The 27190-nt window shown below is 34.0% G+C and overlaps 2 protein-coding genes across 3 annotated transcripts; one reads left to right on the plus strand and one right to left on the minus strand.

The window, feature by feature from the left end:
- The first annotated feature begins 508 nt into the window (after positions 1 to 508).
- On the plus strand, positions 509 to 27104 carry LOC146160616 (sister chromatid cohesion protein PDS5 homolog B-A-like). Of its 2 annotated transcripts, XM_083384008.1 has the most exons (32): positions 509 to 638; positions 1246 to 1452; positions 3393 to 3586; positions 4706 to 4913; positions 5041 to 5181; positions 5242 to 5379; positions 5488 to 5715; positions 6528 to 6679; positions 9537 to 9650; positions 10337 to 10418; positions 10552 to 10743; positions 14975 to 15093; positions 15170 to 15269; positions 15684 to 15847; positions 16036 to 16150; positions 18706 to 18861; positions 18997 to 19101; positions 19365 to 19505; positions 20322 to 20441; positions 21005 to 21112; positions 21359 to 21455; positions 21604 to 21718; positions 21958 to 22090; positions 22714 to 22842; positions 23208 to 23344; positions 23967 to 24153; positions 24554 to 24588; positions 24658 to 24747; positions 24984 to 25106; positions 25459 to 25542; positions 25603 to 25666; positions 26804 to 27104. In XM_083384008.1, the coding sequence occupies exons 1-32, from the start codon at positions 540 to 542 to the stop codon at positions 26837 to 26839; spliced, it is 4113 nt and encodes a 1370-aa protein (XP_083240134.1). In that variant the 5' UTR covers positions 509 to 539; the 3' UTR covers positions 26840 to 27104. The 2 variants fall into 2 exon arrangements, with proteins under 2 accessions (XP_083240134.1, XP_083240135.1); XM_083384009.1 differs by lacking the exons at positions 25459 to 25542; positions 25603 to 25666; positions 26804 to 27104 and having other exon boundaries at positions 24970 to 25106.
- On the minus strand, positions 10902 to 13624 carry LOC146160617 (uncharacterized). Its single transcript, XM_083384010.1, has 6 exons — positions 12759 to 13624; positions 12370 to 12538; positions 12065 to 12200; positions 11617 to 11907; positions 11417 to 11546; positions 10902 to 11301 (listed from the first exon to the last, which is right to left on the minus strand). The coding sequence occupies exons 1-6, from the start codon at positions 13586 to 13588 to the stop codon at positions 11004 to 11006; spliced, it is 1854 nt and encodes a 617-aa protein (XP_083240136.1). The 5' UTR covers positions 13589 to 13624; the 3' UTR covers positions 10902 to 11003.
- Positions 27105 to 27190: the final 86 nt, after the last annotated feature.

The raw sequence follows: 27190 nt of genomic DNA on the forward strand, positions 1-27190 counted from the left end.
TTGGTCCATAATGAGCATCGGTCATAGGTCAAAATTTGTTCAAAGTATTTTTAAGTAAAAACTATGTTGAAAATCTTTTGCGGACTACACAAAAATAATTTTGTTTGTAAAATTAACAAAACTATGGAGCATAATGGTTGGAGGTTGTAGTAAGACGTAATAAGAATATCAAAGCCCATACAGAAGTAGGTATCATTTTGAACGTTTCGAATAATTCTTTATTCATTTTCAACATCAATAAAGAATTATTCGAAACGTTCAAAAACAAAACTATAGTATGCAATTTCAATTTGTTGTTCAGTATAATTTTTTTTATTGCAAAATTTAGTTTTAAATTAATTCCAAAAATATTTTAACTTTATTATATCTTTATTAGGGCCACACACAGTATTTATGAGCTGGAAGAATTACCCACATGGGCCTATGGTTTAGGTTTAGCCCAAACTCCATATATTCAGATGTTAATTTGTTCTTTATTTTGTTTTTTTTACAATAATGACTTGCTGGCAGAAAACGCACTATAATAAATAATCAGAAAAATGGAAGATGACATAGAATTAGGAGACATCACTTTCCCCCCTGGTGTTAAAGATGTTTCATCAGATATGAATCCTGCAGAACTTGTAAAGGCACTGAAGGTTTTGTGATTCATCTTTAAATAGAATTTACAAATTGCTTAATAAACTAATTTATTCAATTCTATATTTTTACATTGTTTAAATAAATATAAATAAGCTTATAGTTTAAAACGAAAAAGTAGCCTTTCAGATTTAAAGTTTTGTTACATTTAAATATCCTAATAAAATAATTATTGTTAGGAAATATTTTTTAATCTGCATTTTTATTCACATGAATTCTATTAAAGTATTATTTCTGAATTCTTGACTCTTGGTATTCTGGTATTGTCTTGATTTTCTTGTTGGGTATAACAAGATATTTATAATAAACAAAAATCTAAAAAAAAGTTAATCTCCTATGATTAAAAAAACTCAAAATGAGAAGTAAGATTAATTTAAACACAGACAATATAAGTAAAAGATGTGTGTTGAAAAATACAAGTCTGTACACTGTTTTAATAATAACGACCAAACGTAAAAAGAACAGTATTTTCATAATACAACAAAACACATATACTTTGCTTTATGTAAACAAATATTCAACAGTTTTTTAAAGATTGATTAAATTTGTTTTATGTATTTATATTAATATGATTGTATTGATTACTTACAATAATTTTTTTTGCAGAAATGTTGCAAGTTTTTTTCTCAACTAGAGCAGGATGAGGAGGATTCAAAACGAAAATTTCTTCCATTCTGTCATTACATTGTCCAGGATGACTTTTTGAAAGAGATTAAAGACGAAAGTTGCAGGATTCACATCGGCTGCATACTTGCTGATATCTTCCGCTTGCATGCTCCAGAAAACCCGTTTCGCTCTGGTGAAAAAATAAAGGTTCTCTAATAACTGTTTTCTTCTACCAGGCTAAAAACTTGGTGTCAGTTTACTCTGTACTGCACACATTAGCTATCTAAATAGTTTTTGTGAGAATAGTTGTGACACAATTTAACTAGTTCTTTGATAATAATAATAATGTGTTGTTAAACAAAACATGTTAAATGTATTTAATAAACTACTGTGTATAAAACAGAAGTAATACTAGATTATTTAATTACTTAGTACAAGTCTAAATTATTTTGCTAGCTGAAAAGTAAAATGAAAATGACCCCAGATATTTTATATCACATCAGTTCTTTTCACAAAACTCAAAGTAAAATTTGCACAGTAAGAATAAATAAATTGAATGAAGCATTATTTAGATTCACAAATATATAATTATGTTAACATGCCTCTGTGTGAAAAGCAATAACAATTAATCACAGCAAACATGCATCTAGCTATGACAATACTGGAATTAACATTACTATTACAGTTTCTCATTTCTGATGTTCAAGAATGTTCATATGCATTCTCCTTATCTTTCATAATACAACAACAGTAGTCGCCCATCTTATTAATGTTCCACTGACTTTGGTGCAGTGAAAACTCCTTTATCTCTGTCTAGCGCACTGCTCCACAACCAGTGTGCCGCGGCACCTTGCTCTTCTGTCCAGGCCAAAACAGTCTTGGATGTTTTTATTGCTACTCTGTCACCTTTTATGATGCAATAAATCAAGCAACTAAATGAGGCATAAATCAGCTGGCAACCAACCAAATTACCTACACTTGTATTTTTTCCATTTTGGTGGAAATGTTCACTTTCCTCTTCACTTGTTGATCCTAAGAAAGTAATCCAAATATCTGCCATTATTTTTTTAGGCATTTTTGGCCCAAATTCCTTCGTTTTTTCCTTGTGTCCATAAAAATACTGTGTTTACCTAACAAATGTATTATTCTTGCCATGTTTAGGCCAGTGGTTCTCAACCTTTTTAGCTTACGGACCAGTAAAATTTCTTAACAAAGTTTGCAGACCGGTGGACCTTCAAAAATCAAAATGAACTGAAAATGTAATTTCGATAAAAGTATGCAAGTTAAAAGCAAAAAATATAGAGACTCCAATCCAATAATAAATTTGCTCCTGTATTTTTGATGTCATACATGTTATACGTGATTCTATTGAAGTTATTCACATACAACAAGTCTGAAATTTCAAGACTTAAATGAGTTGTAGCCTACTTTTAAACAGTTAGGCACAACACTTCAGCATTGTGACGTAGGATGAAGTCAAAAGTAGACATCTAACTCTATGTTATGTCACAATGCTGCAAATTACGGAATTGGCGAAGTTCTAAATTTAATGAACAAGCAGCCTTCAACATCTTGTATTTTGCAATTGAAATGTAAACCTGTAATATATTTGGGGAACCGGCAGAAAAGTTGACGCGGACCCGGCACCGGGTCCGGCAGTGGAGAACCACTGGTTTAGACGATAAACAAGGCAATTGACAAGAAAAAAAGTGAACCAATATTTTTTAAATTTACCAAATACATAATGAGGATGTGAAAGTACAACCTGTGGATGATTTTTAGTTATACTATTCCATAGATATTAAAAGCATGGATATAAATTATATATTTTCCCCATTACTCGCACCACGCCAATGTTACCTATGGTATGTAAAAAATTGGGTAATCCAAGATTGTTCGATTGATGCTAAATACAAGATGATAGGAAAAATCTTATATCCCAATCATTTGAGGTCATTTTTGAAATCAGCATACAAAAATTAATCTATTAAATTCCCGAAAAGAGCATAAACTTTTTGTTGTAACACCATTGTAATGAATACCCATTTTTTAGAGATTTGTTAACCAAAATAATTACACTTTTTGAAAATCAAACTTTTTGAAATATTATTGAATAAATCATTTAAATTGTTTGTGTCTTCATACAGGAAATATTCCTGTTCGTCACAGAGCAACTATGTCATCTAAAAGACTCAAAAGGACCCCTATTTCCGAAAGCATATCACATACTGGAAAATGTTGCAACAATAAAATCATTTAATATTTGCATTGACTTGGATGATTCAGAAGCGGCTGGGGAAATATTTTGCAGTCTTTTCAAGGCCCTTTTTAGCACTGTTAAGTATGTTAATTTTGCAATATTTTTATCCAACATTGAAAATTGTTCCCATCAAACTATCAAGTGAATATGTGCTCATATATTTGTTATGCAACCTTCTATATTTATTACCCATTAACTAGGGATGTTCAAAGTAGAATACCAAGGTATTCTAGAATAATAGGTTTCGAATCTAGAATAACGAATCCAGAATAGCGAATCCTAGTATATTTTTATTAAATTATTTAACCTCGATTTTGTTTGGGGAATGGATTAATCTTTTTCTACCCTACAGGGCCCACAATCACATCAATAAATCCCCCAAACAATTTGCTAACATGTGTACATTATAATAAAAATGTTTTACACTCTTAACAACTGTCATTTGAAGCAGTTGTGTAAACTGTAATACATGTCCACTGTCCAGGTTGTTGCCAAAACTTATATTTTTGCCAATAGTGAGTACAATGCAACACTGCACACAGAACTCTTTAGCAATTCGGTACAGTTTTTAAAAGCATTGTTGGGTCTTGGTGCTTCTTTTTTGACTAATTGATCTGTTATGCAGTCAAATAATGTACTGCAAAGAATACAAAGTTACTATTGACATAATGAATACTTGACAGTTACACTGTGCATAACTGCATAACCTCGCTGAATATTGGCCTAAAGTTGACCTTAAGTTACCCTATAGCGCATTTTCTCGATGGCCAGCACGTTTTACTTTTGCAACTTAACGCATTTAGAGAAATTACGAACTCCGCTCCTGACATTACATGTTAGTCGCTCGCCCAATAACGCTTGATTGACACTTAATTATTAGACGAACGTTATTGCCAGACGCAAAGTAATTGGTCGCCCGAAAAAAACGCTGACACTGCACTACCAGGTTACGTTTAAAGCAAGCACTATAAATTGGTCGCCGCAGCGACAGGCCAACTTACCACACGCGTTTGTACAATTAGGCGCAACAATCGGCGGTAAAACATTAAATTATATCGGTTCCAAATACCCGAAATAAACAACAGAATTGGATTCGGATCCCATCTGGATTCGAATCCAAGGATTCGATATTCTACTTTGAGCTTTCCTACCAATAGCACCTAGGATGTCATATTTCTTAACTGTAATATAACATTGCAGTTCAGGGCACGACAAGCAGCTCAAAGCACATATGTTGGATATTATGGGTTTTGCCATCACTGACAGTGGCAACATTTCTACTCAACTACTTGATGTTATTTTGGAATGTCTGTTAGAAAAAACTGAAAAGATGAACCCATCAGCATTTGAAATGGCGAAAGACCTACTTAAAAGAACTGCAGCTGTTACCGAACAATTTTTAATGATGGCAAGTTTTATTTTATTTGCAAGTTTATTATTCTATTCACGCTTTGAAAACTTATATGAAAACATTTTTTTTAGGTTATTTAATGTTTTTACAACCCCCTATTGAAAAATCTATTTTATGATTTCAGTTTTTTCAAAATGTTCTTCTGTCCAATCGACCAGACATCAGTCGCCTATCATCACAATGGCCAAAGCTAATTCCTCAAATATACAAGATTTCGCCATCTCTTCTTTTAAATACCCTGCCGCAGCTTGAACTAAAATTAAGGGTGAGTGTTAAGTATTTCTTTAAAAATGTAAAAAACAATAAAATTATTCCTGTTTTGCAGGTCGATGATCCTAAGGAACGACTTCAGGTGGTTAGTTTACTTTCAACCATGTTTTCAGAAAAAAACTCAGACCTTGCTTCCCAATATCCTACCTTATGGAACAACTTTTTGGGAAGATTTAACGACATCGATGCTGAAGTAAAAATAGTTTTAAGATTTTTATTTAAAGAATAATACTATACTGAAATATTATATAACAATCAAACGCTATTATTTTACTAAAAGTGCGTAAAATTGTTTGTTTAGGTGCGAGCAAAATGTGTCTCATTTTGTCGTAACCTGATTATCAATCACGGAAGAGACTCAGCTTTGTCTAAAGATGTGATATCTTACTTCAAACCTCGTCGGCATGACACAGAGGAGTCTGTCAGAATAGCTGTAGTTCTTAGCATTCGAGGCATCGCAATGGCTGATATTCAACTCATTTCAGACGAACTTCTAGAGTTTTTAAAAGAAAGAGTTCTTGACAAAAAGGTGCCTTTATTTCACTTATTTAAAATCTTAAGTAAAAGTTACAAAAAACTGTAGAGCATCTTTCTCTGTTTGTTTAGGTTGATTGGTATGTGTGAATATGACACATCAGTCTTATTTCTTTTTTTTTTTTCTGTTTGCAAAATAAGTTTGCAATGAAACAGGAGTTCATGTAGACAAATTAAAAAAAATACATTGCAGTTTACAACACTAAAAAAGTGTGCCTATTTTTCTGTTGTCGGCATTGTGACAAAGTGCCCAAATCATTTGTGAAAAACAATAGGGCGAAAAACTTGCAGACTGCTTTCCAACATTTTTTGCAAGTGTTATTTCTTGCCGACAAGTGCTGATTGCTAAACACTCGCCTGACTGTTGGTTGCATCTATGAATTCAATATCAACCCTGAAACATGAAACACATTTTTCTTTTATATTAAATAAGAAAAAAACAAAGAAATAAGGGACCTTTTTTGAAAATAATTTTTTTAGGAAAATTGCAAGCTTATAACTTTTGCTTCTACATATTAATATTATTATTATACACTATGATATCCTTGCCAGGGTGGTCGAAAACTGCAAGCATCTTGGGATCAGAATATTGTTTGCATATTTTACACAGTACAATTTGTGCTGCTATTTATTTTATATAGGTAAAATTTCTAAAAATTTATCATTTATGAGGTTTTTGCCAAGCATGGTGCCAAAAACTGATTAGTGAGCAACTCTTTTTAGTTTTTTCCAAGCCTTTCATTTTCATAAATGTTTATTTGGATTTTTAGAAAATGAAGTACCAAATATTTTTTTTTACTTTTACAGTGGCATGTTCGAGAGACCAGCATTCGTGCAATGGCAGATATTTACAAGAAGCATTGTACTGGGGAAGATGCATCTAGAATGCACATTCGCAGACTGCAATCCTTCCGAAGTCGACTTTTGAATGTTTATTACAGACAAACTTTAGAAGACTGGTAAAAGCCTGAATTTTTTTTGTGTGTGCATACTTTGAATTTTAATTTAATAAGTGAGAGTATTGGTGGTACTCTATGTGTAAGGTGTTATGTGTACCATACTAATTTAAGATTTTCAGTTATGAATTTACGATGGAGTGAATTGGCGGGTAAATATTCAATATTAAAAATGTAGTTTAATTTTGATCACCCAAATAAAGAACATCTATTTGTAAGTTATGAATCCTTCTCCCCCTTCCCTCCAAAAAATTATACTTCAATTTAAACTTCCCCAACAATCAAAGTATTACATTTATCTTTAATTTTATTTGTTTAGGTTATCCCCTTCAGAAAACATAACTCTAATCCCTTTGTGTCATGTGTCCTAAAAGTTCTCCACCGGTTTAAATATTTCAATTAGGAAAATGATTTTTGACCTCACCTCCACCCCCACCCCAATAAAAAAAATGTTATCTCTAGAAATCTCCAAACTACTTTGGTACATTTTTTGTTAAAATTTGAAATTAATTCAACCAACAGTTTTCTCACAAATAAATTTTATGTCCTTATTTAACCTAAAACTTCTTTAATTTCTTGGGCGTTTTCCTTAATTAAACAACAAGAAAATTATTGTGTCACCTTGTATCATTTTTTTAATAAAGCAGTTAATATTACCAAACGATTTTAACTTAAAAGTAAAAAAATATCAGATTTAAGGGTTTTTGCATCCCAAATAAAGATCCTTTGGGGGAGACTGCTAAACCCTCAAAACACCATCTATATCAGTGGTTCTCAACCCTTTTAGCTTACGGATGGGTAAAATTTCAAAACAAGTTTTGCGGACTGGTGGACCTTCAAAAATCAAAATCAACCCAAAATGTAATTACAGCAAAAGTATAACTTAAAAGCAAAGAATAGAAACGTCAATTTAATAAGTAATTTGCGCTTGTCTTTTTGATATCATACGTGTTTCACGTGGTTTATTGTTTTCCACCTAAAACTGGTTTTAAAGATTTAAGAGCCTACTACAACACTTGCACCATTGTGACAAACAATAAAGTCCAAAGTAGACTAATAACTCTGTTGCGTCACAATGCAGCAAATTACGGAACTGGCGAAGTTCCACATTTGATGGACAAGCTTTTACTTATTGCATTTTGCAACTATACAATATAAAATTGTAATATATTTAGCGGACCGGCGGTTGAGAACCACTGATCTACATAACACCCTACATCACATCTGAAAATTTGAATACTTTTTCTCTAAATCTTTTGACAAAAATCAGTCTAAAACATACCAGATTATAATAGATTACAACAAAAAATAGATATATTTACCCTAGAAATTAAATTTCTGGCCAATATAACAAGATCAGTTGCTTGTGTTCACAGGACTTTTATTTTATGTTGCTTACCTCCAAGAGCAAACATGTAAATAATATAGGTACTGTATCAAAGGAGTAAAACATGATTCATTTTAGTTTTTAAAATTTCTGAATTTAGTTTTCGGGAATCCTGAGGTTCTTTAACAGAAAATGAAAATTGTTTAAAATTAAGTTTATACCTCATTATGTCTATTTGGATTTATACAAATTATACAACATGTATATATTATATAGTCTGGAGAAAGGGTGTATCCAGAAAGTCAAAAATGGGGGGGGGAATTTTCAACTAAGGGAATTCCCCCCTTTTTTTCAAAAAAAAAATAGTGACGGATATGACGTCATAAAATAGCGATGGTAATGCCGTCATAAATAAGAAAAAATAATCAGAAACAGCAAATTAACGTCCAGCAAATGAGACGATGCAAAGCGAACACATGCGTTATCAACAATCTTGCCAGGCGACAGCTGCGAAATCGCTTAGCGTGTAATCATTAACTTCAGGAGAAAATCGCAAAACAAGACCTTGAAATATATGTGATTGATTTTGGTAGATTCATGTACGTGTACGGGACTACGCTAAATTACACGATTTTTTTTTGATATAACAGCATTTCTTTTAAATTTCTTGCAAGTTTTTATTACATTGCCGAAAATAAAAAATGTTAAAAAATATATCTCCAATATTTTTAATACGTTTTCCGTTCGTTCGTGACGCACTTGGTAGCTTTCCACGGCGCAACGTTAAAAAGCGCTGATCTAGTTCCAAATACAGCAAAACGTAAACAAACCGGACAGAGTAAGATCATTCGCGCAAAGCGCAAAAATTTTTCGCATTTACGTAGGTAAAATAGTCAAAAAGTATTTGAATTGGACTCGTGTATAGTATGTCAAAGAGGCGACGGGCCCTATAAATTACATCGGCCCGCGGGCCGTAGGTTGCCGACCCCAGTCTTACACCAACGTCTGATTTAATGCGGACAACAAACAGCGAGATACATCAGCACCGTCTAACTCGACATGGTTTTCAGAGATAAAAAGCGGAAACTGCTTGATTTATTATTATTAATTGTAGAACACACACTTGCTGATCAGCCAACCCGAACGAATAACGAAATGGGAAAGAGAAAAACTATCTAGCGTTTACCATCGACCAAACAAGAAACGAAAAACGGCGTTTTGCGTTCGATTTTGGTTTCGTATTAGCTTAAGACTCGTAACCCATTAGATTTAAAAACACGCAGCTTCGGACGGTGAGTTAAACCCTGATAAAAACAAACAAAAAATGATAATGTCACTTACGAAAAGAGGGGGGGGGGGTCGAACCCCCCCCCCCCTGGATACGCCACTGGTCTACTCTAAACAAATTTTTCGATTTTTGCAACCAATATGCCTAGCTTTTGTGTGACTCATACAATTTCTTAATGTAACATTTAAAGTGAAAGTAATTTTTTAAACCTAAATTGTTATCACACTTATTTAACACTTTTTCAGCATGTTATTGGAAAGGGTGATGGTAAGCAGTCTTGTACCTTACACAATGTCCAATGCAAATAGGATGAAACAACTGCTTGAAGTTTATGTCACAGTAGATGATCATGCTGTAAAGTAAGTATTTGTTCAATTGTGTTGTTAGCAGATACATCCTATATGAAGTTCGTTTGTAAGCCATTGGGTGACCTAACTTTTATTGTTTAACACTTGAACTTTAACTTAAATACAATATTTACACTTTTTCTGAAGCTGTAGTGTTAAAGTGCTAAGGTTTTTATTGATCAATAGGAAATTAAGTTGTAAAATTTATGATAAATACTCATTTATAAATATCTTACATTTAACCTTTGGAAAAGCTTAGCCCTTTGCAGGTGTCAGCCACAAATACACTGCAGTATATATTTGCCTCCAAACACCATACAAACCTTTGCCAAGTAGCAACATAAATGCACTTTCCTCGTTAGGTCTTCATGTATGCAAGTATAACTTAAACGCTTAAGCATTTTGCAGTAATTAAAAAAAAACTGGAATTTTGAAAGTTTTGTGCTTATGACTGTAGAATTGAACATTGCGGGAATCGGGAATAAAAAAATTGTGTTGACTTTTTAACTGTAGATTAATTATTATTAAATGAAGGAAGTTATGCATTAATATATCACCGGATTCATTAGAAAAGTAATAATAAATAGTTATATACTGTTAAAAAATGTATTATGTCACCAATGAAGAAAACATCTACAACCTATATGCTTAGATTGTTGACTGACGTATTATGGTTTATTTTTCGTTAATTTATTTAGGGCACTATTTGAAATGCTTAAAAAGCAACGAAGCCTTAGAACTGCTTTGAAGGACATTTTGGATGCATACAACTTAGAAAGTGTAAGAAAGTAGTTTAAAATATTTTTTAAATGTATAACCAAATGCATTAGTTGTTTTAATTGCTGAAATACTATTAAGTAACCCAATGCATTTTTTGTTAGTTGTTGCTATGCTGTAAATATGTTATTTTTAGGAAGAAGAACAAAATAAGTTAATTTGGCCGAAAGTGCTGTACATTGCCTCACAGATGAGTGGCACTGCACAGAGTACAAGAGAGAATGTCAAAAAATGTGTTCAGTTGGTTTATAGAGATGCAAAGATGAAACAATGGCTTTCCTATATTCTTGGCGAAACTTACACAAGCCAGAAAGTGGCTGTAGCAGTGGTACATAGTTAATTTTAGACTAGATTTAATTTACTTTTTATAGAGCTGTAAAAGGAGTTTTTTTTATTATCTTTTGTGTTCTACACCAGTAAACTAAAGTTCTGCCGTTCTTGCCCTGACAAGTCTAAATTAATATTTTACATTTAAATTGGAACAATCTCTTTATTGCGACTATACTTGTGTCAATGTACATAATTAAATTTAATTTAAAAGTTATATAGCTTGTCAAATAAAAAAGTTTTTTTTTAAATTAAATGGTTTCAGGGTGTTGTTTCACTGTCTGTCCACAAAAAGGAATAAACACTTTGGGCAAGCCCCATCTCGCTTAGAACCTTGCATAAGTCTTGTACTGTGCATCCGCCAATGGATTGACCGCAATCTACCATGCTGGCTCTACGGTGTTGCATTCTCCACAGTTTAAACACCATTAACCTCTTGTCTTCTGTTTTTGGAAACTTGCTCTCGTTGCACGCTATGTTTTGGATATTGTCATGACTAACTCCAAGATATAGAGCTGCTGACATCCAACCATCCTGTATTGGCCACCTTTGAAGGAATCTTTAACAAAATTTCAATTTAACTCTAGTGTGTTACCTGCTTTTCAACTTGCCAAGGTCTTGTGTAACTTAATTGGTTCTGGAATATACTAAGCTTGTAGTGTATATGTTTTTACCTGTTTAAAACTCTGTCTGGGAGTTGGGCTTTCATTTTTCTTTGAATAGGTTCTTTCATGTCTTCCCACTTTGGCATAGGACCCTTCTTAAACTTATGCAGGGGACAGCCAAACCGTGATTTTGGTTTATCTGCAAAAATAAAAAAATTGTGTGGGTAAATACAGTTTTGAGTCTAGTCATGGTATCATCAACAACCTACCATCACTGCTCCAGAGAAAACTTAGCACTGGGACAGGAACACCAACCACATAGAGCTGCTCCACTAAATTATAGCAGGATCTTGCTTCTTTTGACGCTTTTGGTTGTTCAAGTTCAGTAAAGCTTGTTAAACCATTACTCCAGAGCCACATTGTGATAAGAAACTTGTCAATTGGAAGAGAGTTTGTGCATAACTTTCCAACTTTGATTCTGTGAGCAGTGTCAGCAAGCTGTGTGTCAGATCTTAGTACTGTCTTCCACAGCCACTCATTTTCATTGCTCATCTTATTATCTGGAAAAAAATTGTATCACTTGTAGGCCATTTATCGACCAATGGCATTAAAAAGTTTTTCCTTTTAATATAAGCTTGACATTAGTAGAATTCTTACTTATATATTGTGTTCCGTTACCATTTTATTTGATTGCTAGTAAGTAGTTTAAATGCTTACGACGGAAATTGTAAAGGATCTGTCTCCATCTAAGTATGATCTTGGCAAGGTTTTTATTATTTATTGGCAATGTCTTTGCCAATTCATCCATTTCTGGCAATTCCACAGTGTCACACATGCACTTCAATGATAGCATCTTTCAAACAAATTCGGCCATTAACATGGAAAAATGTTTGAAGGTTTTTCTTATTTTTAAAGTAATCATTTTATAATAACATTGTTATTGAAATTGTACATCAGTTAAAATATAAAAATACCATTAAGGCATTTGTTTGCGGTTGTATTTTATTGTAACCATTGCTTACATTGTATGATGGTCTTCTTAAAATACAACTTGGCACTTTGAGCTTGATTTCATAAGTAACTTTTCTACTTTGGTATTCTCCTTTTATTACAAACCTAACCACAGATCGAACTTCATTGTTGTCATTGCTCTTGTAATGGGGTGCACTTTTGGTCATCTCTAGGTTTTCTCTGAACAATTTGCAATACATTTGCATTTTTTTCAAAAGTGGTCCAATAACAGTAGCTAGGATTAACGCTTAAGTGGCATAAGAATATAAAATTAGATTTTGCAAATCAAAAGCGAGCAACAATTTTACTGTAAACAAATGTATTCAAACTTTAAAAACATTTTCTCTTTCATAACTCTTTTTGTAATTTTGTTTTATTTGCCAATCTAAGTTTCACCTACCGACTAAACATCTGGTTGTTCTTAGCATCTAGAACATCATTCATCTTCATGTTATATGGCTTGCCCCACACTGTTACAGTAACAAACCCCCAGAGGTAATATTCAACTGTAAATAACCCTTTTTCTTCCTCAATCTGCTGCAAGATTTCAACTGGAATTTTTACCCCTGGGTGGATTTGGGTCACAACTTCATTGCATTCAGGACAGGGAAAGTTTAGTTTTTTTTCCTTAGTTCCAGGAAGCTGAATCCAAGCTCTAAATTTAGGTGAAAGGGGGATTCTTGATAATATTTTAAAATCAGAATTCCCTCGTTCTAGTTTTGTTGATGCAAGCGAGTTTCGACGTGCGCCTTTGTCCAGTTTTGCTTCTGCTGTTTTGTTGGGCCCTGCAATTGTTTGTGTCAACTTCACATTTGCTTCAAATGTGTTTCCAAAACTTGGTTGAAAACCAACAGAGCAACTCTGTTTATCACTGTCAACATTTATTAAGTTTGTATCAATGATTCCAACTCTTGTGTTATTGGATAGAATTTCGTCCTCAGCATTTTCTTTTCTTCTCTCCAATTCTACAGCAGTTAAAATACTGAATACCTCTTCTTCATCAGTTGGTTTTACATATAGATGTTGCATCATTTCCTTGATGCACTCATCTTTAGCAGTGAAAAGTTTTCTTTTCTGTGTTTTACATGTTTGTGTAAAAACTGGTTTGCTGCTTTTGGTCATGAGGCCAGACCAATTGATTGTCTCTTTGCTTGCTTTTGTGTGACCCTGGCCATGGGCAGACTTGATAACTTCATTGGCTATATCAACAATCGTAGCTTCTTCTGTCATTGTAAATTACACTAGCTTTCAAACCACATTCTTATATAAAACAGTCCTACAAAGAAAATGTTGTTGCCAGGTTACTTTAGGTAGGTTTGTTTGTACAATATTCTATTATGAAAAGATTTCATTAAATCCACACCAAAATTGTATTGCCTTCAAAAGCCAGTCTGGTGCTCTAGCAGCACACCAGCTACAGCTGCCAGTCAAGCACTTGTTGAAATGGTTAAGGCAACTGAGTGAAAAAGTGGCCATAACTAAATGTCATTGTAAAGAGGTCTCCTTTTTTTCCATAGCTTCCACTTCTCTCTCCTGTTGAATCTGTCTGTGGTGGCAGAAACATAAAAAGGTGCTTATATTGCTATTGTGTGTTTGTGAGGCAAAAGTTCTCTCACACTCTTCAACTCTGTTTGTTCAAGTGCGGTAGCAGGCTTGTTGACAGATTCCAATAATGTATTGTTACTTGCTGCTTTCAATGCTACATCACTTGTCATTAGTAGCCCAAACATTTATGTTTTTTAATTTGTATGTACAGTACTGATATTTGTTATGACCCACCTATGGCAAACTTCCTTGTGGCTTTTTACTAAAGTTAATCATTAAAAATGAACTTATAACAGCCATAAAACCTTTTCCAATACTTGGTTGATTTTGTTTGTTTTCTTGTCAAAGCTTGGCAATTAGCATAATATATTGATTTCAAATTGCCTTTTACTAAAGAAAGTACTTACCTTCTGTTAATAGGCAGTAACATTAGGGCGCCATCTTTACTTGTGATTTTTGATAGGTACAGGGGGGTATATCAAAATATCTGTGTGTTCCAAAAAATGAACTTCCAACTAACCATTTAGTTGGTTGTCAAATAATAGAATTTTAAAGTGTCTTAAAATTTCATGTTTTTGAGTGACGTTTTTTTTTCGGGCTTTTTCCTAAAAAAATATTGGTTGCCTTTTTATTGTATTTTTTTTATGTATTGTAATGCTATAGTAAAAAGACAGGCTTTTTATAAATTCAGTAACATTAATCTGAAGCATTCAAGGCACATTCCTAAGCATCAAATTGATCTATGACTTACCAACTCAGATAAGCAATCTTAATAATGTTGAATTATTGTTCCATAATGGGCACTTCAATTTTGTTTGCACCTTTGCGCACAAGTTTCCCATTAGCACAGCAGCATAGTTATTATGATGTAAAATTTTTAACTCAGCTTTAAAATGCTCATGTGCACCAAACAAAATTCATGAAATTAAGGCTGTTTTGGATCCATCCTGTCACTACATTTTCGTTTTCTCATGTGGCCAGCTGGAAAATAATTGCTCATTTTCTGCATTTTGTTCATTCTTTTAAAGGATGAAATATTTTTTCAATTTATATACTTTTGATATATTACAGCGAGATATGTTGAAAAAGCTGGAAGCCGACGGTGTACCAAAATCTGTTAGGCTCTTGACACAGCAACTTTTGGAGCGTGCAATAGTTGTGCCTGTGCTGATTGACCCATCGTGCATGAAGTAAAATGATGAGCATGTCATTGTCATGAAAAAAATTGTATTTCAATTAAAATGATGAACTTTTTTACATTTGCAGGATTTTATTTGACCTTGTGAAGGAATCCCTTGATGGTGTGTCAGACATTGATTACCTAAATGGCGAGGAGTCTCAAATAAGGGCAATGGAACTGCTAAAGGTCTTTAAAGCAAAACAGTTTGCTCTGGCCTCTTGATGTGTTTTTTATTTTTTTTCATTAATACAAGTATTTGTCAAATGAATACTGAAATTTTATATTATTAATTAGTGTGTTTTATGTGACTTAATTCTGATATTTTTTGCGTTATTTATGAAGAGCTAAATACAGACTTCCCTAGCTTAAACCACAATATAGACCTGCTTTAACTTGTAAGGTATTTTTGCTCTGCAAGGTTGCTATTTAAAATTTTTTTAACAATGTGAAAACTGAATATTTTTTATTTAAAAAAACTTAAACAATTTTAGGCAAATCAATTTGTGGAACATATTTAGAGTATTGTATGGTGTATACAAAAAACATTATAAGCTATCATTTATTTTATTTGCTTTCAATTACTATAGTCCAATGTTCCAGGTCATTTCACAACTTGCTCCTTACCTCTTTTCCTCTGTCGAGTGCTACGAAGAACTATTGGGTTTTTTACGCCGCACAGCTGATGAACACATTGTTGAGCAGACACTTATTATATTGAAGAAAACAGCATCTATTATTGAGAAAAATTTTCCTGATATAAGATCGTAAGTGATTAACAACTATTAGTGTTAAAAATTTGTTGAATGTGGTAAAATGAGTTCCACAAGTCTTATGGGGCAACCATATTTCAATGTCTCAAACAATGTTTATTAATATAAAAAGGGTAACCCTGAGATGTATCGTTACCGTCGTGTTTAAAACGGACTAATTTTTCTTATTTTAATATATCCAGGGTCCTTTTACCAGAATTAAAAGTGAAAGCAAAATCATCTACACCCAAACAAGCAAAATATGCAGTACATTGCATCAACCAATTTGAATCAGTCCGAGAGGTTCCGCTTATGCAGGTATTAATTTACATTATTATTTTGTTGTGTTTTTAACTTGTTTATTGTAAAATATTTTAAGGAAAGTTGCTAAATGCCTTCTTGAAAATGCTATTTTGGCCATTAAGTGCCTCTTTGGTAAAAAATGAAGGGAAATTAACTTTTTTTAAAACTATGCATGATCCAATTTTAGTTGGTTTGTGATTGCTTTAAGCTAATACAATATTTTTGATTATAAACCTATGTTATTCGTTGTGCTCCTCTTTATTGAATTGAAAATTGAAAGTTAACTAAATGAAGTACCCGGCGTTGTCCAGGTCAAACAGAGTATACAGTTTAACTCTAACTGGACTAACAAAGTTGTAACATCTAAAGGACTAACAAAGTTGTAACAACGAAAATCAATTACATCTGCAATAAGTGACCTGTTAATTATTATCGCATTTATCTGCGTGGCTGTAAAAATCGATTTCTTTGTCTGCGTAAGCAAAATTTCCCATAAATTATAGCTGGTAATTGTGGCATTTTTTACATGTTTTGTGTTTATTTAAAATAAAACGACGGAAACAACACTTGAGTAAGCACTTCACACATAGTACGAACAAAAACCTGTGACCAAGAGTCATTAACAAAAGTAAAACTTTAGGTCACAGTAACAATTGTTCTAATTACTAAAATCCAAGCATATATCTCCGGTACACTGCAACATCCAATATAAGAAAAATACCATTTAAAAATAAAAATTGCTTACTGTTTAAACCACTGCAATAAACAAGATATTTTGCGAACTCTGACTAAGTTTTTAAACACACTGTTAGAAGCTGTTTAACCGTGGCCTAAATAAATTTCAATATATTTTTGGTTAGGGTTGTTGTACGTTCCTGGTGCCTAATGGAGTAGGTCAGGGGTCGGCAACCCCTGGCACGCGTGCCACTTGTGGCACGCAAGATGATTTTGCATGGCACGCCAACTGATTTAACGCAAACGTTATATCACCTTAAGAAAGTGCAACCATTACATCACTACCACATCATTAACATTACTATTACATCACTAACACTAGCGCTAACTAAATGGTTGCACACATTGCAAGTTCGTGTCACAAATAAGTGTCTTAACTGTGTTGTATTTAATATTATTTTTTGTGGGCGTACTTGTTGTTTACCACTACCCGTTCGTATTACGGCACAATGCCCCAAATTTGGCGTAACGTTTACTAAGTTAAAGCAGGGCATTCTATATCAGTGGTTCTCAACCGCCGGTCCGCGTAAACTTTCCTGCCGGTCCGCCAAATATATTACAAATTTATATCTCAATAGCAAAAAGCAAGATGTTGAAGGCGGATTATTGTCCATCAAATTTAGAACTTAGCCAGTTCCGTAATTTGCAGCATTGTTGCGTAACATAGAGTTAACGGTATACTTTGGACTTCATCTTACGTCACAATGCTGCAAGTGTTGTGCCCAACTATTTTAAAGTAGGCTACAACTCGTTTAAATCCTAAACTTTAAGACCAGTTGTACGTGAAAAACTTCAATAAAACCACGTATAACACGTATGATATCAAAAAGACAACAGCAAATTTCTCATTACATAGAAGTTTTCGTTATTTGCTTCTAAGTTGCATTATTTTATCATAATTAAATTTTGGGTTGATTTTAATTTTTGAAAGTCCACCGGTTCGCAAAAATTGTTTTAAAATTTTACCGGTCCGTAAGCTAAAAAGGCTGAGAACCACTGTTTTACATTAAAAGTAAGCACGTGTGTTTTTGTGCGACTGAGAAACCAACAAAAAGCGAACCTAATAGTTAACACTTCTAGGTATCGGCTTGAAAGCATCGAAGTATATTTCAAAAAAGATACGTAAATTAGATGTCAGATCACAGCAGGGCTGCTGAGTCGGACTCGGGAATCGAGATGCGCAGTACCAAACTTTAAAACTGATAAGGCAGCAAACTGTAAATGGTTAAGGTGGAATAGCATATGCTCGTGGCATATTTTCCATGACCCTATGAGTGGATTGCGGAATATCCACCTTAATTTAGTTACGTAAATTGGTGAAATACAGAGGCTGAGTCGGACTCGGGACGTGATGAAATCTGATATTTGGCCGGAGTCAGACTCTGGTTTTTAACCGACTCCGCAGCCCTGGTTGCCAGTGCAAAACCAAACATTGAAAAATGTTCGGCACGCGAGTTGATAATATTTTGACATTATTCATAAACTGGCACACTGCGTACGAAAGGTTGCCGACCCCTGGGTTAAACATACTGCCAGTAACCATTAAAGTCTTAACTTAGCAACATTAGTATTTTTTAAAGGCGATATTCTTTGATTTTTACGGTCACGCAGGTAATTGCGCTAAACATTGTTTTAAAATCTAGAATTAGGTTTAATGGGCTGGTGATTACAGTAATTTTATTTACAGTGTTATATTTAGTAATCTGTGTTTTACAGATGTTAGTTAAGTAGTTTTTTTTTCCAAAATGCACCTGTATGTTGGTGCAATCTTGTCTCGATGATTGTGGCAATTTTTTTGGCGCTTAGGTTCACCTGTTTTCTGTATATATGTTAAGGTGTTTGAGCAATGCAAAGAGATGGCAATATCGTCAGGTACCAGTCTTGGTCAAATGCAAACAGTTCTCACCACACTTGGATGTATTGCCGAAGTCCTGCCTGAAAAAGCTGCTGGCCAACTTCGAATAGTTGTTGCATCTGTTGTTGTGAAGCAGGTTAACATTTAATCAGAACTACTTCCAAATGGCACAAACTGAAACCTACCACTGCTACTAAAAAAAATCTTTATTTGTTCACTTTTTGTTCATTTTTCAAAGTACATACACTTAAATAAAAAATCATTTGGTTAGGTAATAATGAAGACAAATTCCACATCAGCTGCTCAAGCAAAAGGAAAAAAGAAGCAACAAAAGTGGTGTGAAAAGTTTGAAATAAGTCGGGAAACTAAAACTAAGGTACGCACAAACACTATAAAAGTAAGAGTTTTGTTATTTATTATAACTAGCGATATTATTTATTAAATAATAAAAATCTTAAACTAAACAACTTTTGCTAGGTTGTCAAATAGGTATAACGTCAGCCGCTTACCACGGTCTTGACATTTTACTGTATAGTGTTGATTTGTATATTTTTTTGAGATCCAAGTAAATAACAATAATTATTTATTTTCCACACATTAAAAAAATAGAAATGCAGTGTTCGCACTCTGTGTTTTTAGATTGCAGGCATGAAGTGTATGGTCCGCTGGCTGCATGGCTTGCGCTCTAACGACCACGACTGTTGTGGCTCAACGTTACGCTTGCTACAACACATGCTGCACAATTCTGGTGACCTGATGAAAAGCGGAAATATTAGCCAGGTATTAAAATTACTGGTCATCTGGAAAAGTTTTTGTTCAAAAGAGCTGACAACGTTGTTGTGTACTCGAAATAAAATAACACGAGTTGGCTATGTAATGCGTATACATTTGTTGTTTTTTGATAAAGGTTTACCGTTTATAACCGACTGAATGGCCTAAAAAGGGCACCCTTCATCTTGCGACGGCACAGTCCTATCCAACTTTTAAAATAACGAATAAATTGTAAATCTTACGGAAACATTCCTATTACAGTGATCTGCGACATTTCAGACTACGCAGTTTGAACGGTGGCGGTAAATAACGCGATTTTAAAACACCATCTTGAACAATATAAGGAAATAGGGGGATGCGAACATCACCGAAAAAGTATAGTAATTAAGTTCACCTTTTCAGCTTACCGTGGGTCACTTCACTTTATTTTTTTACATAATAATCAGAGGCGAATAATTTTCGGACGATAAGCGCCGTACATTTCTAACAAAATATCATCAGTGCCTACTTCTTCTCTAAGAGTATTTTATCGTGTTAATATTCAACCATAGCTGTGTATGGCTTCTCATAAGTCTACGTATTTTAAGTACGCTATAATTGCTTAGTTTATATAATTTATTAAACGTATTAATGTTTGCGAGCCACATACAATTAATTTTCTATGTGAAACAAAATACTGTGCAACGCACGTTATGTATAGGAATGGACAACCTTTATACAACTGCTTAACAATTTGGTATAGGCAACGTTGGTCATTCCGTCTAGTACAGCAATTATTGCGGTTCAATAGGACGTGGTGGATCTTACACTATTTTTGTTTGACAGGCTGACATGTCCCACTTGAGGCTTCAGGCTGCATTCTGTGTCCTTAAAATTGCCAGAGAAACCGCTTTTAAAGAATTGTTTAAACCAGCAATATACCAGGAACTGGCAATGCTTGTAAACGTAAGTTAAATGATTTTTTCCCTAATAAATTTAAAAACTACACAAGAATTTAAACAACAGACTAACTGACCCTTAGTAGTTTCGCAATGGCGTATTACAGGGTTGGAAAACGTTTTCAGCTTACAAGCCGCATTTTAAATTCAGAAGTTTATTAAAGAGCCGCATAGAGTATATTAACGTTTACTGAATTTTCGCGCAACAACGCCAGATTAAATGGGAGACGGCTCTTGCGATTGCCGCAACACAGATATTTTTTAAAACATGCTCACGAAAGATAAGTATCATGGGGTTTTAATAAACGGACAAACGGTGCTTAAAAACTATTGTAACATTCAAACATTTCTGATTTAAATATTTAAAGAAATTACACTGCATAGCAGAGTTAAACAAGGTTAAGAGTGGTTATGAGAGAACAATTTTTATTTAAGTATCACCTGTGTATAAGTTTTTATAATACTGCTTCTAAATGAGTCACAATAACATGTTGGCAAGTCTCAATTTATCAACCCTTTACATAATATTTAAGCAAAATGTAACGCAATTTGATTGGTACTTTATATCAGGATTCTGTTTTGGAAGTGAGGAAAAAGTTCATATCGAAGTTATACCAAGCCTTGTTCCAATTCCAAATTCATTATTCCTTTCTTTCGATTTTTGCCCTCGTTTCTCAGGTAATTTCTTATGCTGCAAAAAAGCAAGTTTTCAATCTTTATGCTTGAAATTTATTGCATTTACGAACCACTTTCACACAATGGCTGTGTTTTGCATACTGCAACCGTTTTCGGAAAATAGCCAAAATGTATATAATAGACCAAATTTATACTAAAAAAAATGTGCTAATTTCTTGTTTTGCTATTTAGTGTGCATGTTAGCTGTTATTTAGTTAAGTGACAACCGTCACCATATTATTTTGACAGGAAGCATTGAAGGAACAAAGAGAAAGTGGAACGTATCTTTACCACCAGTTGATCAAGCGATTTCGAGAGTTTAACAAGCAAAGCACCGCAGGCGCAAGTAAACATTTGTTGAAAAATAGAAAAATATTTTTTTACAATAGCCTGAGTGAAAGTTATCGAAGTGAGATCGGTAGAATCTTGAAAACTAATGAAAACTTAAGAAAGGTTTTACTACATTGTTGAGTAATATCGGCTGTTGTTTCTAGATATTTCAAATACAATGATGCCGGAGTATATGTTGCCCCATCTTGTGTTTCTGCTAGCCAATGACCCAGATTTTTTGGATGGCATTTCAAAAAGAAGCCTGGCCAGAATAAAGGAGTAAGCTTGTGCTGGATTAAATGTTTTATTTAAATAATAATAAAAAACAGTCTAAAAGTTTTATTTGTTTAACATGTTCGAAATATATTTCTGCGCGTTAAAACCACAATTTTTTTAAATAAAAAATGCTATATTTGTAAAACTAATCGTAATATTCAGAAGTGTTCTTTTAATACCAAACATTAGGTTTTTTATGTTATAAAAACATTAAACCTTAGTCAATTGTTTTGTAATTTCAGCTGCATTCATTTTATGTTGGATCCACTAATAACAAAGGATCATCCCGAAAGCTTTGGTTTTATTAAACGTTTAGCTGAAAGTCTAAAACGAACAAAAGTCAAGGAGGCCTCCGCGGACACACATAAAAACGAGGTCATTCTGTTTATCTTTTGCTATGCACTGCGTTAATATAATGCTACTTTCCTTCAGTTATTTTATTAATAGTGTATCACACGATTGAAATGGTTAAAATTCCTCAATGCTTTGGAACTGTACGCATAATTATTGCGTAACATTATTTGTTAATTTTAATTACCAGAAAATCGGGTAATTGTTAATTCATTAACAAAACAATGTTTTTTATCATTTGAGTAGAGTTACACCCACCTTATCCCTCCCACACTTAAAACGTCTGCTGACAGGTAATCCTCGTCCCAGAACATTCATAGGTTTTAACCTCCAAAGCAGTGGTTCTCAAACTTTTTTAGTGCACAGAGAAAAATTCAAATATTTTGCGCACACTATCTTTAAAACAATAACATTGTTATTTGACCATCGCTCCTAATGCAAGATGTAATAATAGATTCGCGCATGGCAAGTTGCGTTTACCTTCTTAAAATAGCCAAAATAATTGGAGACCCCGTGTCCAGTTTGTTAAATATTTAAATATTTGGTGGGGGGGGGGGGGGGCTGCGGGCGAATGACAGAGGTTACCGTCCTCTACCTTAAACGTTGCAAGTTTATGAAAATATAAACAATTTATCTTCAAACTTTAGAACATATATGCTGTGTGTGACCTCATCATCCAGCATATTCTACAGCGCTCCAGCCAGCATGCTGTTGCAATCCTGGAGCCAACAGACAAATCGATCATAAAATTTATTCCACCAAAGTTGTTCACCATGGTAAAGCTACAAACTTTAGGATATATATATTGCGTTGTTAAATCATTGCAAGTAGTACGTAACAAGTTAGCTGATCGCATAAAGTTAGCACGGTGTTGCATTACTTTAACCACACTACTTTAAGAACACAATACTTTAACTAAGATAAGTTCATATTTTTCCCGTTTTTTTGTTCATTGTTGTCAGATAAAAGTCGGTATGTTTCTTTTATTTTTAATCAAACGATTTAAGTAGATATACGTGTCGCGATTTTTTACGAAAAAGACTGTTTAGCTAGTTAAAAAAATATCGAAGAAGCCTTTTACAATTATCGTTTGGGGTATAAAATCGTATTGTATTTTGTTTTTTAACGGTTGCCTTTTTAGCCTTCTGGACCGGAAAACAACAAGATCTATCTCCCTCGCGAGTTTTACGCAACCCTTAAACCAGTGCCGACTTTGGCAACAACTCAAGCATTGGGAGGAGACAAGTACAGGAAAAATCTCTCTCACCAGGGAACGAGGTACTTTTCTGCTTGGTATACGTGCACAGTGCACAACCTTCTGCATATAGTATATGGCGGTTGCCTAAATGAAGTCACACAGGGGCAGTTAAAGAGATACGTTATTTTGTGAAACCAATAAGTTATGGGACACACTTTTTTCGGAATACTGGTATTCACCTAGTTAAAGGCTGTAAGAAAAGTTTTTAAAAAACAATGACAGGCAGACTAGTATTTAAGTTTTTGTGTACTTCAAATGCTTGGTATTTAACTTTTTAGCTTTGAAGATGATAAATTTCAATTAGCTGACAGAAAGAAGCCAGTTAGAAAAGAATTGCATATTTTCGGTGGAGGTATTATTCAGAGAAAGCTACTGGATAAATCCATGTTGTAAGTCTGCCTTGTATGTACCATTCTTGATATTTCTTAATTAAAATTAAAGCAAAATTAAGTAGTTAGCGGAGGTTAGTTAATATTTATTTTTTAAGCATTTTTAAAGTTTTTATATAAAATGCTCGACCGAAACGGTTATTCATCAGACAGTTCGGTTTTGTCAGGCCTTACATCAACCACCTTCGATCTCTATTTCTTGTTGTTAAGGTAATTCGAAGTAAGCAATTTCTTGACTTTACTTCTCTACCAGGAAAATGCAGTCAGTGCAAAATTCGAGTTCCACGTCCGATGTAAGTCCCGTGTCTCCAGCTTCGGACAAGTCATTCAAAGTATGCTCGCCACCCCCAAAAGCCCAGCGTCGAACCAACCTGCCTTCTACCCCTTCTTCCGCTGTCACACTGCCAACCCCCCCTACTTCGCAACTCGATACTTCACAGGTTTGTTTTGACTTTAAAGAAACTTTTGATTTTGCTGTAGATATATTGTTTTTCTAATGTGAATTTCCATATATTGCTTTAAATTTTAAAATGTATTTTTCCATTAGTAGAATGCTTTTATTGAGTTCCACTTTTTTGTTAAACTATGTGGCCCGAGGTTCCCAAGCTTCATGCGAAAGTAAAATAATACCCTGTTCGTATATTACTAAGAGGTAAGTATGCGAGACTTGGATGCACGCTGTTTGTATTGTATAGGAACGGCGATTTTCAATTTATATCTTTTGTAAACGTCCTGTTAATTTTTTTGACATAGTTAGTGCACCGCCGAAAGCTTGATTAATATCGTTGTATTGATATGTTGTATTATTGTTGTTGTCACGAACTGTTTTGTTTGTGGCAGGAAGATTCGAGCAAGACTACACCCGTATCTGTACGGTAAATATTTTTTCTGTTTTTATTTGCCAATTTTATTAGTGTTGCCATTTAATTTTGCACATTTTTTAGAACGTCGGGCCGAAAGCGCAAGCCCCGAAACCTATCGCCTTCTCCCCCGCCTTCCAATTTAAGGGAAGCGAAGATGAAGAAGTTGTTAAAGTGAGAGCGATAAAAGTTTTGCGACTAATTTGTTTGAAAAAATATCCGAAAGGCTTAATGATGTTTCTTTATAGTTTTGGGAATCAATAGCTTTGGAACGATATGAATATTGTTTAACAGCGTTACCTCGGGTTATGGCGTTACTTTTCAAGCGAATCTATCAACTTTTTCAATCAATTCAATGTTTGGCTTGACCTTTTTTAGGCACCCTAAAATATTTAGGTTTTAATTCTTAGAGCACTTGAGAGAGAGGAGGATAGCATTGGCAACGAAGCGTCAGGGACTGAATCTCCCACTGAGGATGAGAACCTGAGTACAGATGGCGGTCAATCACCTGCCAAGTCGAGACTCAACACCAGGTATTTTGTCTGTTTGATTTATGCTTATGCATTCGGCACAAATTTACAATTTTTTGGTTAACGAAGACTTGTTGATTGACGCATGTGTTGCCTCGTTGCTCATCGTTCCTCAAACTTAATATATAAATCAATATTGATTGCAAATACTTAAAAGTATTTGACGATAAACCAACAGTTCAGTTCTTGAGAATTGTTAATCATAAGAATTGGTTGCTTTTATTGACTAAATACGCAACTTGACGAAGATTGTTTTTAAGCTGGATTTGCTAAATGATAAGCCATAGTTAATAAAACCTTGGCAGTCCTGTCTATCCAGCGACCCTTACTACTAACTGTTAATTTTTTAATCCAGATCAAGAGGTAAACCTGCAAACAAGACAACTTTGAAAGTGACAAAAAACAGAGTGATTGCCTCCGCATCTGTACAAACTACAAAGTATGTTAAACACATTAGAGAACTTTAAATCGAGTCAAAATTAACAAAAATGTTTTTAAGGAGAAAACAGCTGAGTGTGAAAAATGGCAATTGCTTTTCTGATGTCTCTCAAGATTCTGGCAAGGTAAGTAGTGACTGAACTTTCTGTGAAGTAATTTGTTGTTTTTCTATATTTGTGATGTACTTAGGGTGGGGTTTGGGGTTAGGTAAATTGTTGTTTAGGCCTGATTCTGACCATTTAGGTCTTATTCTGGGTTTAGGATTTAGACCATTCATCCGGCCCGCCGCCTCTTTGACAAATTAGACACCTTTCACATGAGTCCATTTCGCACACTTTTTGACTATTTTAACTACGTAAGTGCAAAAATTTTTCGCACTTTGCGCGAATCATCATTCTACCTACGCTTTGTTACCGTTTTGATGCTGTCTTTTGAACTAGATCAGTCATTCTTCACCGTTGCGCCGTGGAAGGCTGCCAAGTTCGTCACGGAAAAACGAAAAACCTATTCAAAATATTGGACATATATTTTTTAACATTTTTTTTTATTTTCGGCAATGTAATAAAAACTTGCTAGAAATTTAACCCCCAAAATACCCCAAAAAATCTCGCTCGCTTCGCTCGCCAGGGGTTTTGCCTTAAAACGTTAAAAAACACTCAGCTAGATTAACTTTAAATGTTTACGCGTTCCCTCAAAGTAGTTTTATTACACTTTTTATTAGTAGTATGGATGGCGACGTGTGAACTCCAATTTAAATCAAACAAACGCTTTTTTTTGCGCTTTGCGCCAACACGTTAGTGCCTCCTTAACGTAATTAAACACGTTTTAAGTGCAAAAACGAACCGAGGTCCGCCTGATTCACAGTTGTTCTAACATGAAAAATAACACAATTCTTAGTTATCATGTTTTGCGGCCCGCAGAGATCTTTCCGAGTTTCGTTTTGGCCCGCGACTAGAAAAAGGTTGCCGACCCCTGATTTAGACGGTATTACAACTATTAGGTATTAGTCCTATATTGGTCTTACTCCAAAGTGTGTCTTATTCCGACGTTGATGTTGTATTTATCTCGGTCTTATGGCTTGAGTCCCTATATAGATACTCGCGTTCTTTATTATGTCCAAACAAGAACTTTTCCACAACTTTTTTATGGAATTTGTGTTTTTCCTGGATTTTTTCAAATCTTTTGACGTAAAAATTTTTTTTTGTCTACAGCAAAATGCACATACCGAGTAGTAAATTTTATTAATCATATCTTGTTTTCAGTCAGTAAGAAGGTCAAGCCGGCGTAAAGGAAAATGATACATTCCTTGCTGGAATCAAGATAAAAGAAGACTTCAATATGACCTAATCATGGTGTTAATGATCTATCCACTAGATAAATCGGTAAAAACACAGTTTAGGGAAAATACGGTTCTTGCAGATGTATTCTATTTTTACGTTCTTTTGTTTGTGTTAAAATCATTTTATTCGTTTATTATGTTTTGAGTAAAACATTAGTATATATATTATTCTTGTTGCTTTCATGGCAAAAGTGAGGAGTAAAATGGAATACATTTTTTGTTTTGGAGTGCTATTAGTGCGGATGAAACCGAACACAACATCTAATATTAGTACGTAAATTTTCGATGTTGTAAGGAATGCAATCACGTA

The sequence above is a fragment of the Ascidiella aspersa genome, chromosome 3 (genome assembly GCF_963924565.1).
Source record: "Ascidiella aspersa chromosome 3, kaAscAspe10.2, whole genome shotgun sequence".
Classification (NCBI taxonomy): domain Eukaryota; kingdom Metazoa; phylum Chordata; class Ascidiacea; order Phlebobranchia; family Ascidiidae; genus Ascidiella; species Ascidiella aspersa.

Bases quoted from the DNA above. Each gene is read 5' to 3' on its own strand.
- LOC146160616 (XM_083384008.1), top strand. From the start codon at position 540: ATGGAAGATGACATAGAATTAGGAGACATCACTTTCCCCCCTGGTGTT. The intron at 21,719-21,957 runs GTAAGCTTGTGC...TTGTAATTTCAG, and splicing joins AGCCTGGCCAGAATAAAGGA to CTGCATTCATTTTATGTTGG. The intron at 22,091-22,713 runs GTCATTCTGTTT...TTCAAACTTTAG, and splicing joins CGGACACACATAAAAACGAG to AACATATATGCTGTGTGTGA.
- LOC146160617 (XM_083384010.1), bottom strand. From the start codon at position 13,588: ATGACAGAAGAAGCTACGATTGTTGATATAGCCAATGAAGTTATCAAG. The intron at 11,547-11,616 runs GTAGGTTGTTGA...TTATTTTTGCAG, and splicing joins TTTTCTCTGGAGCAGTGATG to ATAAACCAAAATCACGGTTT. The intron at 11,302-11,416 runs GTAAAAACATAT...ATTTTGTTAAAG, and splicing joins CCAGACAGAGTTTTAAACAG to ATTCCTTCAAAGGTGGCCAA.